Source organism: Carassius carassius, chromosome 11 (genome assembly GCF_963082965.1).
Source record: "Carassius carassius chromosome 11, fCarCar2.1, whole genome shotgun sequence".
Taxonomy (NCBI): Eukaryota; Metazoa; Chordata; class Actinopteri; order Cypriniformes; family Cyprinidae; genus Carassius; species Carassius carassius.
Window position 1 is genome coordinate 10,542,187 of NC_081765.1, and position 14,449 is coordinate 10,556,635.

Sequence of the window (14,449 nt, forward strand, 5' to 3'; positions counted from 1 at the left end):
GGGTAACATACATATTCTGAATGCCTTCGGCAGAATTCGAATGAGCCATTTTAATCTAGATTAAATCAAGATCACTAGTGAGATTAATCTAGATTAAAAAAATTAATCTATGCCCACCATTAATATATATATATATATATATATATATATATATATATATATATATATATATATATATATATATATATATATATATATATTAGTGCTGTCAATCGATTAAAAACTTTAACTAGATTAATCACACATTTTTTCTGTTATTAATCGCAATTAATTGCAATAAAAAAAGAAATGTTTTTGTACGTTTTTAATATATTTTTTTAATTAAATACTTGTTTAAATGGCATCTTTTTATGAATGAAGGCCAGTATTACTGATATTAATACAGCTACTGATTTTTTTTTTTTTTTACATTTATTATTAGGCTTCAAAAATATAACAGTTTTTAATTTAAGTAAACTTAAAACAATGCTAACATAAACCCATAATAAATGTCATGTTTACTCCTGCCCTTCCTGTCTTAACAGTTAGGAAATATACAGAAATTTAATAAAGTTATCAAAGTTATATGCAGTCTGCACTGCATAAACTATAAATTAAATAGTTAATCCTTATTAAAGCTACAAAAGTTATTTAGTCAAGAGCAGCGAGTCATTTTCTCTGTTCCCTTTGTTCTTTAACTTTACTGACAGGAAGCTTTATTGGCTGCTGTCCCTTTAAGAGCAGACAGACACGCGGATCTCACCGTTTATATACTGTCTATGGATCTCGCCTCATTCTCTCACAACTCTTTTTGTTCATTTTAGACTTTATATGAATCATTTAAGATTGCTCTTATGAGGATAATCGACAAAACTGGCACTTTGGGATGTTTATTGTTAGTTCAAGCACTTAAGAGAACTGGATTCTGGCGCCCTGTCTATGCATTGTGTGTGTGTGTGTGTGTGTGTGTGTAGGTGTGTATGTGTCACATAAGGGCATTCACAGACAGCGCATTCTCTTTTGTCTTGCCGCACTTGAAATGTTTAAAAGCATTTAAATGAATAAGAGTGTGATCATATAATGTAAAGCTAGCCAACGGATGGCAGAAAATACGGATGCTGCGTTAATTGCGTTAAATATTTTGACACGTTAAACCAGACAAAAATTAATCGCATGCGTTAACGTTGACAGCACTAATATATATATATATATAAATACACTGAGAAAAACTACACCCACACTGTATACCATTCTGTCCCCTCCATTAATATGAGTTTATTTAAATGAGACAGCAAATCAACATTTTTTGAACCCAAAGTCATATAAACACCTTGTTTCTGGGCACCTCCTGATTCAGGAAATACAGACCCATTAATGCTCATTACAGGACAGAGACATAAAAGTCCTTCTAAAAGGAGAGACAAAAGAAGGAGACACTTCAGTCCTGTGTGTCTCTCTCTGATGAGGTCACTTGTGAGGTCACAGGGACATGTGCTTCTCAGGTGCCTGTTTATGAGCCAGGTAGAGAAAAAGGATGCTGGAGAGAGCACTGACCAGGAAGATCACGTCAAACCAGCGGTGGTAGAAGTTAAACTGCAGTTCTCCCAGGACCTCCGTCACTATAGTGCGGTACTCTAAAGGCATGCTCATCCGCATCAGGAGCACAGACGACACAAAATACATTCCCTAAAAACAGAGAGCGGAGAGAGAGAAAGAGAGATGTCATACCGTTTTGTTGGTAGGACCGGGAATCAAAAACAGTTATAATTCAGAATTGGCTGTTCTTTTTTAAAATCTAAACTTGAATCAAATGATTGTTATGACATCTGATTTTGTTTATGGTTCAGGAACATAAAAGTATGAATTCAGAATTAGAGCTGAAAAAGTTCCTTTATGACTCCTATCTCTATATATTGTAGACTTTATTGTGATTTCATGATATAATAGTATTATTTATAATATTACATACATTTTGACACTACGTGAAAAAATTATTAAAAGTTATCCATTATTTCTACTGAACACTGAACTGTTTTCACCCTACCTTTCATAAATCTGGGGTCAGTAAATTCTGTTTAGGTATTTTATATTATATTGTAAAATCTTAAAAACTTAAATAACTGTTTTCTATTAGAAAATAAGTTAAACTGTAATTTATTCCTGTGATTACAAATCTGATATTTATTAAATATCATTACTCCATTCCTCTGCTGATTTGCTGCTCAAAAACACTTATTATTATCAATGCTGAAAACAGTTCTGCTTAATATTTTTGTGGAAACCATGAGACTTTTTTTTGTTCCTCAGGAATCTTTTATGAACAAAGAACAGTGATTTAAATTTTTTTTAAATCAAGGACTTTTGAAACATTATAAATGTTAACTGTCATTTTTAACCAATCTAATGCAACCTTGATTAATAAAAAAGCATGAATTTCTTTAAAAAAATAAATAAATATAAAAATATCTTACTGACCCTAAAATTTAAATGTGCATGAAATGTATGAAATTTCTTACTGACTATGACCAAATTTTGCTGATATATGGATGTCTTTATTTATCGTTTGATTAAATTAAAAGCAGTCCTTCTAAAATAGTGCTTTTTTAATATTATGCCTCACCATGATCTGAGCCAGGACAAGCACAATGACATTGGAGGACTTGCTGCTGGAGATAGCGTAGAAAAACTGTGAACAAAACATAAAGAGATACCACATCAAAACTGCTTTTTATGAGCTTTAAACATCATTATAGCTTCTCAAAAACTGAAATTGGGCAAGACCATGGTGCAGTTGCTTAAGGAAACCTCCCTTGACAATGGCAGTAGTATGTGACCATTTCCCCTAAAGTGATAAGACTGAATGAGAAAAAAACATGTTCACCCTTTATTACCTTGGTGAGTGTGATTAAAAGGCCTCGTATTGACGTGACTATGATGATTCCCACCAGGATAAAAGAAATGTGCTGAGACCAGAACTTGACCTGTGGGGAAAACAAAGGTTTAAGTTCTGCTGCACATGAACTGCGAGGCTTTATCCATTAGAAAGGGATGAGTAGCATTTGCACTTATCAGTAGTGAGCAAGAATGAAGCTGGACCCAGATTACATGTTTAAGAGGCTGAATCATTACCTCCTCATGGGGAAAGATTAAACCATCATTTAACAGGCTGGGAAACAATTAACTGCCAACCAACGCAGTAAATGTCAGCTGACACAGCACACAAAATCACAGCATGCACATACAACCACAGTCAGGAGTTTAAAGTCTATTAGAGTAGATACATAACAATTACATACACGAGTGTGGACTAACTAATGTAATCATTATTCTACAGCTGACGATAACATACATCAAACTGGATGCCGAGATAGTTGACTGTGATCTCGATTCCTCTGGTCACTGGGTCAGTCTTCCCCACACGGTCAAACACTATGTTTATAGTGGCCTAAAAAGAATACATTAGAGCATGTCACTGATGAAGACACGTTTTTACAGTGTTTTATAATACATGCCAAACAAAATGAGCAAAAACAATTCATACCATGAATATTTTCCACACACAGTAGATGGAGAAGAAATACCCTAAGAAGTTGAAGTATTTCCCTTGAAATGTTTTTGAGTACTCTATGCGTTCCTTGGGGTACAGAGATAAAAGATCATTATAGTGTTTATAATATTTACTTTTATTTCTATAAAGAATTTCCATGCATTTTGGCCAAAGGATTTTCATGACTGTCCTGTGATTACTGGCTATTAAAAAAAAAAAAGAAAGAAAGAAAAAAAAAAAAAAAAAGCATTAACTACATTTGCTTACTTGCAGGTTTTACATGAGCATGGGATCCCTGTATATAGAAACGAAACAAATTATCATTTCAAAATGTCATTTGTTAAATACCTTGGTGGCTTGCAGGTCAACGGTCTCCAGGAAAAGCTGTCTACTGAGTTCCTCCAGAGCATCCACTTCCTGCTGGATCACAAAAAGATCTGCAGTGCCAGAGTTAAGAAACAAACATCCCTCAGAAGATCCACAAGTCACAGCAGCAATTAAACTTTAGCCTGTGGTCCTAAACTAGTGCATCACAATCCCCCCAAAATTAGTGCTCTCAGCCTCGAAAACAATGAACTACCTAGACTACATTAAATGTGGATTTGTAGTCAGTTAAAAAACAATCAAATTAATAAATTTCAAAGTCTGGCTTTATTAAAATTATTATTTGCTTTTGCAGAATAAAAATATGCATTGTAAAATCTGGTAGCTGAAACGAAACCAATTGAGAAGTATTGTTTTTAGCCAGCAGGTTAATAGCATTCCACTGTACCATCCGGCGGTTATCTACCTGTTTTAGGAATTTTAGGCTAATTTTACAGGAATGTTAAAGGGTTAACCAATCTATTTAACATGCACATGCTCACATATACACACATTATTTACTGCCCATTAGCTACTGTTTTAAATTAAACTGCTGTGGCAGTCCTCCAGGGACGAGCAGGGGTTAAGTGCTTTGTTCAGACACTTGGAGCACAATGGTGATGAAATGTGATCTCAGTAATTCTCCAGTTGCAAAGTTTCATCTAAATGAGACTACTGTAAATAACCAACTCAGAACTTGCACTATTAGCCTGCTGCCTCAGTCAGCTGACTCATTAAGGATACTCTCACTGCCTGATGGTGAGGAGGTCACACTCTTGATCATCCCCCAGAATCCCGTCTGTTTATTCTGCTCCTCTCCACGCTGGTACATTTGCCTTCTTGTCATGGCAATCCTACAAATATTTAAAAAAGTTCTTAAAAAGAAAAACCTTGTTCTGTTATGACAAAACTGAAAAATACACTACTTTAGGTTAATATACCATCCAAAAATGTACGGTCAGAAAGTGAAAGTTTTTTCAACATCATGTTTTCATCATAATAATGGTAATGTGACACTGAAGACTGGATTTAATAGCTGCTGAAAAATGAGCTTTACCGACACAGGAATAAATAATAATTTTAAATATATTAACAGAGAAAACAGTTATTTTAAATTGTAGTAATATTTCACAGTATTATTGTGTTTACTATATTTTTCATGATCAAATAAACACAGCCTTGGTGAACAAAAGAGACTACTTACATAAATAAAATAATAATAATAATAACTTAGAACAGTAATGTGTACAAATGGAGTGATTTATTTCTGTAAATATTTTATTTTATATTTGTAATATATATATCTTTAAAGAACAAAAATGTAAACAAATGTGTAAATAAATAAATAAATAGACAGACAGAAATGCCTGTGATTTTGTGAACATGTTTCCTCTTTCTGATTGGATCCCTCTCTTTATACTGCGTGCTTACCTTTTCTTTTTACTGACAATCATGTCCATAGTCTGGAGAAGTCTTCTCTCCAGGGCCAGGATATCACTGTCAGTCACATTTCTGAGCAAATAAACCAAACAAACATCTAGTATCTTACATATAAAATATAAAAAAAAATACAAAACGCTCTTCTCTGTTATTGTAGAGCACAGATACCTCAGGAAATACGACATGTATGTATAAGGACAATTCACAGCACCAAAGCCAGACAGCAGAGCCATCAGTGTGACCCCAATGACCCCCACACGACTGATCAGCTGCTCTATAGATAGAATGCCTGAGAATACAAGAAAAAAGATATACATCTACATTTCAGGCTGCAAGACAATTATTTCAATATATTTACTTTCTTAATGTGCTTGAAGGTGAACACATTATTCCAAATATAACAAATGATTGTTCTCAAAAATCTATTAATTTTCATACACCAGTCAATTATTTATTTTTTGATAAATATTATGTTACATTTATAAATAGATAGATAAAAGTTTCATGTTGACAGTGCCTACCATGTTTTGGACTAAGTATAGGGAAAGGATCGCCCAGTTTCCAGAAGAAATACATGAATGTGAACCAGACCACGCATGAAAAAAGCAACCTTTGTCTCTGCACTATAAAAGAGCAACACAAGTAGGGTGCATAAGCAAATTTAAAGGAATAATTCACCCAAAAATTACAATTTGTTGAAAAGGTACTCAATCTGATGGCACCCATTCACTGCAGAGAATCTATTTGTGAGCAAGTGATAATGCTAAATGAAAAAATAAAAAATAAAAATACCAAAGGATGGTCTGAAGGAGAGTACATTTTTATCAGATTTCCATTTTTGTGTGAACTATTCCTTTTGACAAAAATTTACAGAATTCGTAGAGAGAGAAAAAAATCTACTTACATAATCGTATATTACTGACCACAAAGTAGCCAATGTAGAACGGCACCACAAAGATCAGAACTAGTAATATAACATACAAATTCAGCTTCCAATGGAAATATCTGGACCTGTTTAGATACAAACAACATGTGAGCATCTGATCTACAGTTCTCATCATCCAATATGTGTAAATCAAGCATACTCACGTGCTGTTTAATACACCAAGGATCTCAAAGATAATGAGCTCAAACATAGTGCAGGAAAAGGCAAATGTGATTGAAAAGACCACCTGCACAACATACTGTCGAACCTGAGGAATTGAGACAGACCTGTATGATGAACACTGAAAGGCAGGAGGAAAACAAGACTGGTCTAAATCTACACTCTTATACACGATACCTCATAATCTTTAAACAACTGCCTCATGAAAAACAGCCACCCAAACCCAAAAAACAGCACCTGTGGACACAAAATCATGTCAGCGAGTGTATTAATGTGTTGCAATATTCACAAACAAAACATAAAACAATGACCTTTCACCTTCAGATTGGTGGAAAAAAGATTTTGAAATATTCATGTGGAGCAGATCCACTGCCATTGAGCTCGAATCAATTGTTTTTGTTTGTTTGTTTGTTTTTTAAATAATAACACACACACACACACACACACATATATTTACATTTACATTTATTCGTTTAGCAGACGCTTTTATCCAAAACGACTTACAGAGGAGGACAGTGGAAGCAATCAAAAACAACAAAAAGAGGATTGATATTTAAGTGCTATAACAAGTCTCAGTTAGGTTAACACAGTACACCTAGCATGGGATTTTAAATAAATATAATATAAAGAAAACAGATACAATAAAAAAAGAATAGAGCAAGCTAGTGTTAGATGTCTTTACACATACACACACACACACACACACACACACACACACACACACATACAATTGCATAATTAATGAAAAGAAAATAGAATTTAAAAAGATTAGAAAGGTAGTTAGATTTTTTTAAAGAATAGAATTAGAATAGTGAGTGTTAAAGTTAGAGGGTCAAATAAAGATGGAAGAGATGTGTTTTAAGCCGATTCTTGAAGATGGCTAAGGACTCAGCTGTCCGGATTGAGCTGGGGAGGTCATTCCACCAGGAGGGAACATTTATTTATTATTAGGCATTTGTCAGTCAGGCAGACACCTTTTATATTATTTAATTGCTTTTTTATAATTCAAACCATTTAATCTTGGTAACATGTTGTTCACATGTTGTTCACTGTCATATGTGTTAGTGTTGTAGCGAATATGCCTTTTTTAATGAAAGAGATATGAGACTTACCTGAGAAGTGAACATGATCACTGAATCTACGAAGAAAGACATGGTGCAGCGTGTAGTAGGGAATTTATATACAGAAAATGACAAACGTACTCTCAGCTCATTGTGTTTAAAACGCTCTGTTTATATAGAGAAGAAAACATTGAACAGAGCAAGAATCCGACTGAGCTGTCAAGTTGCTGACGTCATGGCATGGGACAAAGATGTTTTCCGGCGCACAGTAAAATCATCATCAACTGGTTCATAATTCGACCGCTAGAGTTCGCCACTGCCTCAAAAATGATGAAAGACATTTTGAGCAGAGATGTTTTTTATTGTTGTTGCTGCTGTTGTTGTTGCTGCTGCTGGTAATACACACTATTAATCTAAATGTATTTATTTATTTATTTACAAATGTTTTGCCGATGCAAAGTGGATATTTTGCTGAGAGAGAGAGAGAGAGAGAATCACTCAAGAAAAAAATTCAAAATATTGAAATACTGCTTCCAAATTGGTGTAAAATCTTTGATAGCGTAATTTAGCCCATACCGCTGTGAGGAAGTGAGGTTTGGGGTCCACTCAGTGATCAGAGCCATAGGTGGGACAGACACCCAACAAAAGCCCTACACAAAGAATTCTGCCAAATGATTCTTAACCTACAAAGAAAAATGCCCTATAACGCATGTAGAGCACAATTAGGCCGATTCCCATCGATAATTAATGTGCACAAAAGATCCCTCAAATTCTGGATGCATCTTAAATCAAGTCCCACAGAATCGCTACATTTTTAAGTGCTACAAACCCCAGAACTGAACCCCGAAAAGAGTCTACTCAGACAGCTAGTTATTAACCTGACTAAACTCTACTACTACTAACACTAACCAGTCTCAGACCAGCTCTGCTTTTCACCCGAACATCAAAATAAATCAAATTATCAAACAATCTAACAAATATCTGGAACATTGGGACCAGAAAACTAAAACACAAAGTAAACTATGATTCTACTGAACTCTAAAATCAAATTTTAGAGAGTGTCAGAGACACAAAGCAGAGGCAGATCCTGACCAGGTACAGGCCCAGGCACAGGTCCAGGCACAATCTAGCCATCGAGACGGGCAGACACAGAAAGAGCTGGTTACCCAGAGAGCAAATTGACAGGAGAGATTGAGACAGAGAGGCACTTGCTTCTTTACTGTCATAAATATATAAGAAACCCTTACTTGAACAAATTCACCAACTTAATAAAGAACTTTACAGCCATTAGTGAAACAGAACAAATAAAGATAGTATTAGGAGAGGGACAGACAGCAGCACTTGCTGCTAGATATTTGTGAATGTGCCTCAGCCCGAGAGACCTCAGGTGAATGTGTGTGTGTGTGTGTGTGTGTGTGTGTGTGTGTGTGTGTGTGTGTGTGTGTGTGTGTGTGTGTGTGTGTGTGTGAGAGAGAGAGAGAGAGCAGGTGAATGTGTGTGTCTGTGAGAGATAGAGAGAGAGAGAGAGAGAGAGAGAGCAAGTGAATGTGTGTGTTTGTGTGTATGAGAGAGAGAGAGAGAGAGAGAGAGAGAGCAGGTGAATGTGTGTGTGTGTGTGTGTGTGTGTGTGTGTGTGTGTGTGTGTGTATGTGTGTGTATGTGTGTGTGTGTGTGTGAGAGAGAGAGAGAGAGAGAGACAGCAGGTGAATGTGTGTGTGTGTGTGTGTGAGAGAGAGAGAGAGAGAGAGAGAGAGCAAGTGAATGTGTGTGTTTGTGTGTATGAGAGAGAGAGAGAGAGAGAGAGAGAGAGCAGGTGAATGTGTGTGTGTGTGTGTGTGTGTGTGTGTGTGTGTGTGTGTGTGTGTGTGTGTGTGTGTGTGTGTGTATGTGTGTGTGTGTATGTGTGTGTGTGTGTGAAAGAGAGAGAGAGAGAGAGACAGCAGGTGAATGTGTGTGTGTGTGTGTGTGAGAGAGAGAGAGAGAGAGAGAGAGCAAGTGAATGTGTGTGTTTGTGTGTATGAGAGAGAGAGAGAGAGCAGGTGAATGTGTGTGTGTGTGTGTGTGTGTGTGTGTGTGTGAGAGAGAGAGAGAGAGAGAGAGAGAGAGACAGCAGGTGAATGTGTTTTGTGTCTAACCTCAGTGTTACCCTACTGTCCACCACAGTGATCCTTATGTGTGTTTCTATGTAAGTTAAAGACTGTGGTATCAAATGTTCACATGTTATAATCTGTTACAATTTAATACATCTAAGACGTTATAATCTTCCATTCTATTACTGTGGTTTTCATTTAATTAGTATTTATTTTATTATTTTATGTTTTTATATTTTTGTACATGTACTACTAACCTTTGCAATATTGTATCATTTACAGTCATGCCAATAAAGTCATTTTTTATTTATTTATTTTTGTTGAGAGAGAGAGAGAGAGAGAGAGAGAGAGAGAGAGAGAGAGAGAGAGAGAGAGAGAGAGAGAGAGAGTTATAGTGTGTGATTGAGGCCAGGGGCTAGGTGTTTCATTATTAAGATGGAAAGTCTCTTCAGATTGAAGCGACATATGGAACAGAGAACATGGGAGTCTTGGCTAAATCGCATCCTGTGAAAGCTGTCACCACACAGCAGTCCCAGTGGCTTAGTCCCCAACAGATTACACTTCCATTCAGCCTGTGGTGTTATTTTCATAACACATAAACATCAAAACATTACTTACATCATTTGCAGTTTCTTCTCTTTGCATCATGTTTAGTTACAAGTCAAAATTCTATTAAAAATGTTGTGTAGCCTATTTTTTTGCATATTGATGGGTTTTTTGATATACAGTAATTACAGGAATAGTTTTTATAGAGAGCAACAATATTAAACTTTGATCAAATGGAGACTTTAGTTGGGACGTTTTTTACAGTTGTGATAGAACATATTTCTCAATAGTTAAAGTATGTCAGATTTTTCGAAACCCTTCATGCAGTGCTCCTCACAGATGTAAAGATGGATGTAAAAGGGATGCAAATCCAAAATGTACTAAATGTACTAAAACTACAAAAACACTTCATACATGTCTCAAATTAAGTGCTTTTCATAACACTAGCAAGGGTTGTCGTTTTGTCACAGTTTGCATATAGCCTGTTTTTTAGCAATCTAAAAAACAACTAAAAATAGAGTATTTTATGTTTTATTTTATAAAATGTATTTACAAAACAAGGACGGCTCCTCTCTGCTGTTAGAATCCACCGTAGTATGTTACATAGTCCTTGTTTACATTACGGTGCAAAATTATTCCTAAGATGTCCCTTTTTGTATAGATCGTAATGAAAATTAAAGTTTTGATTTGATAGTGTTACATTTTTTTTTAGATCTGGAATATATTTTAGTATTACAGAAATATAGTAGGCTGTTATATAGTACTATGGAAGTCAATGGAGTTACTAACAATCTTCAAAATATCTTCTTTTATGTTCATCACAGGTTTGGAACACTTTGAGGAGTACTGATTGACAGTTTTAATTTTTAGGTGAACTATCCTTTTAATTTTAACATATTTGAAAAACATGAAAATTGGTTTGTAGGTACATACAATTTCAGTGGTGGTTGTGTTTGAGTGTAAAAAAAAGGGTTAATGTAATTTGAAAGATGTAGTCATTGAATGTATTTTGTAGCAAAGCAATGAGAAATGATCCACAGTTTAGTCCATATAGATTGCTGTTGTGCTTACTGTGGAAAGAGTCTTAAAAAACCTTTCAAGGGTCCTGGTGAGTGTAAAAAAACTGTTATATTGTAGCACTTTACTTGTATTGTATGTCAAATTTTATCTAAAAAAAAAGCACTTTAGGAGAAACATCTGAAAAAAGTTGACTAGAAGATATGTGAGATCCTGTGAGCTTCAAACAGCAGCTTCTGAGCAATAAAAACCTGTTTCCTGAAGCAAAACCCGTTGAAAGCAGCTGTTTTGGTCCACCATCACTCTCTTTTTGCTACAACTTGCCCAAAGAAAATAAGCATTAAGTCAAGGCCTCCCACAACACCACAAAAGGCTTGACTTGCTCACAGCCCCTGAAGAGCTTCTTCACAGTGCTGAGGTGTGAATTGAAACAGATGCTCAGGTGTCCCACAGCACTGTCAGCACACAATTGGAGTTGACAGAGATTTCTAATTCATTGGTTGATTTATTTATATACTGCAGGAGTCTAGGACTGGTGTGTGGGGAAGCATCCTCGACAATGAAGCGAAGTAAGGACTCTTGGGAAAGCAATTTTGTTTGCATTTGAGAGTGCTAAAGAAAGATACAGTCTCTCAGGCCTCTTTCAGCTCCAAGTTTTTATTTTCATATTTAATAAATTTATGCAGCAATGCATTGATTGTCTGGTGGTATTTATTTTTGTATTTTTTATGTGAATGTGCTTTGTATATAATAATTGAGAAACCAGTAAACACAATGCTGCATGACAAGAATAGAAAAGTACTATACTATGCAAACAGTTTTAACATAATCTTCTTTTTAAAGGGGTCGTGTGATGCGATTTCAAATTTTCCTTTCTCTTTGGAGTGTTACAAGCACTTGGCACATGAAGACGATCTGTAAAGTTACAAAAATCCACAAAAATCCAACTAGCTATTCTTTATCAAAGTTAAGACTCTGCTACGCCCCCCTAAAACGGCTCATTCAAATATGCCCCCACATGTCTACATCACTATGTGGAAATATTTGCATAATGCCACCCACATGTTCATGCAAAGAAAGAAGGTTTCAGTAACCGCGGTTAGTGTTGAAGCAACCATGTCAGGGAGATGCTGTGTGTTTCTAAGCGAAAGCAAAAACACTTTATTTGGCCTTCCAAAAGTAGATACATTTAGGAATCTTTAAGATTACTTACAACAGAACAGTAACGCATTTTATGGACGAATGTTTCATGAACCCAGGGGAGGAGGTAATTCTGACTTTGCTACGACAATCTGCACTTCTGAATTACAGTAGCTACTGTAAGTTTGTTATTGGTTTAAGTATTTGCTATTGACTGTTCAAATGCAGAGTTTTGCACCCCATGTGTGTGTGTGTGTGTGTGTGTGTGTGTGTGTGTGTGTGTGTGTGTGTGTGTGTGAGAGAGAGAGAGAGAGAAAGGGGAGACAGTGACACACATTCGAGTCAGCTGTCTTAACCTTCCGTGGCTTGTGTACTGCAAACACATACGAGCTGTGTCTGTCACGTGACTCTGTTCCCCTTTCGGGCTTGAACTGAAAGATGAAGCTCGCAATTAAGGAGTGAATAACTTTAATTGGTTTTAAAGTCACATACTAATTATCAGCATCTGTGTTTATCCGTGTCTCAGCAATGGTGCACCAGTGACCTTTCACCCATCTTACATTGCGCATTTACTGATTTTCAATTTTATTTTCCAGAGGAAGGATTTTATCTCTAAAAGGGTGGGTGTCTGTGTGAATATGAGCGGGAGGAAAAGTCTGAAAGCATGTTTGTGTATATGTGGGAGGAAACAGCTGTCACACACAATCTGTGTCAGAATCCTCTTCTGTGAGAGCTAAATTAAGCCTGTCTCCACAACTCCATAGTGGTGTACACACAACTCGAACATCCATTTCATGGTTCATGGCATCAGTGTCAGCTTTAACCTTCAGCTGTGGGGATTAATGTTATAATTCTACACAAATCTGCTTATTTTGCAGTCTAAACCTGTGCAAATACAACCTATACACCGTAAAAAAAAAAGACTGTAAAAATGACACAGTAAAAAATGTTAATTAGTTAACTGTAAGTTTCCATACTATGTATGGTGAATAAATTTGTTTAACAGTAAAGTATTGTTAGTTTTGGACATGAAAAAGAACACATCGTTGTATAATTTACAGTGAAAAATGTAAATTGACACTCCCAAAATTCCTTGCATGACACTTCATATTTTAAGTTTTTTTTCATTGAAATAACTGTTTCTTCTTAGGTTTTATTAGGGCCCGAGCACCGATGGTGCGAGGACCCTCTTGGAATTGCTCCGTTTATTTGGGCCCGAGCACCGAGGTGCAAGGACCCTCTTGTATCTGCTTTGTTTATTATTATTAGGGCCCGAGCACCGAAGGTGTGAGGACCCTATTGTATCTGCTCCGTTTATTATTATTAGGGCTCAAGCCTGGAGGGCGAGAGCCCTATTGTTTTCCTTAGGATTATTTTTAGGGCTCAAGCCCGAAGGGGGGCAGAGCCCTATTGATTTTCTAAGGATTATTATTATTATTATTAGAGCCCGAGCACCGATGGTGTGAGGACCCTCTTGTTTCTGTTCCGTTTATTATTAGGGCCCGAGCACCGAGGTGCGAGGACCCAATTGTATCTGTTCTGTTTATTAGGGCTCGAGCCCGAAGGGGCAAATAGCCCTATTGTTCCCCTAAGGATTATTCTTATTATTATTAGGGCTCAAGCCTGGAGGGCGAGAGCCCTATTGTTTTCCTTAGGATTATTAGGGCCCGAGCACCGATGGTGCGAGGACCCTCTTGGAATTGCTCCGTTTATTATTATTAGGGCCCAAGCACCGTAGGTGTGAGGACCCTATTGTATCTGCTCCATTTATTATTATTAGGGCCAGAGCACCGATGGTGCGAGGACCCTCTTGGAATTGCTCCGTTTATTATTATTAGGGCCCGAGCACCGAAGTGACAAAATTTGATGTCTCGCCATAGGAAGAGAAGTGGTTGTAATTCAGGCAGAAAATGTTTGATCTTCCCCAAACTTCACATGTTCGATAAGAGTCCTGGCCTGAACACATCTGAAGGCCAATATTTCATTATAATGATAGCGCCACCTGTTGGCAACAGGAAGACTGGCACATTTATGGAATAAACTTTGATATATTCCAATTACATTTACGACTTTAAATGCATATTTCTCGCCGTTCGCCTTTTTTTACTAAAGCTACTCGCTGGTGGTGTGCCCGGGTGCGAGGGCCCGTTCATCGCTGCTT

General features: G+C 36.4%; 2 protein-coding genes across 2 annotated transcripts in view; both read right to left on the bottom strand.

Moving 5' to 3' along the window:
• Positions 1 to 14,449, bottom strand: part of LOC132152750 (vertebrate ancient opsin-like) — a 405,745-nt gene that overhangs the window by 187,084 nt on the left and 204,212 nt on the right. The window lies entirely within an intron of this gene.
• Positions 1,199 to 7,753, bottom strand: LOC132152396 (Golgi pH regulator-like). The gene is made up of 14 exons (XM_059561168.1): positions 7,547 to 7,753; positions 6,612 to 6,671; positions 6,419 to 6,522; positions 6,234 to 6,340; positions 5,851 to 5,952; positions 5,498 to 5,618; positions 5,321 to 5,401; positions 4,634 to 4,743; positions 3,875 to 3,963; positions 3,521 to 3,613; positions 3,329 to 3,424; positions 2,871 to 2,960; positions 2,600 to 2,665; positions 1,199 to 1,665 (listed from the first exon to the last, which is right to left on the bottom strand). The coding sequence occupies exons 1-14, from the start codon at positions 7,586 to 7,588 to the stop codon at positions 1,459 to 1,461; spliced, it is 1,368 nt and encodes a 455-aa protein (XP_059417151.1). The 5' UTR covers positions 7,589 to 7,753; the 3' UTR covers positions 1,199 to 1,458.

Excerpts from the sequence above, each read along its gene's own strand:
- LOC132152396 (XM_059561168.1), bottom strand. The coding sequence starts at position 7,588 with ATGTCTTTCTTCGTAGATTCAGTGATCATGTTCACTTCTCAG. Across the intron at positions 6,341-6,418 it reads CTTGGTGTATTAAACAGCAC|GTCCAGATATTTCCATTGGA; the intron begins GTGAGTATGCTT and ends GTATCTAAACAG. Across the intron at positions 2,666-2,870 it reads TTTTAATCACACTCACCAAG|TTTTTCTACGCTATCTCCAG; the intron begins GTAATAAAGGGT and ends TTTTGTTCACAG.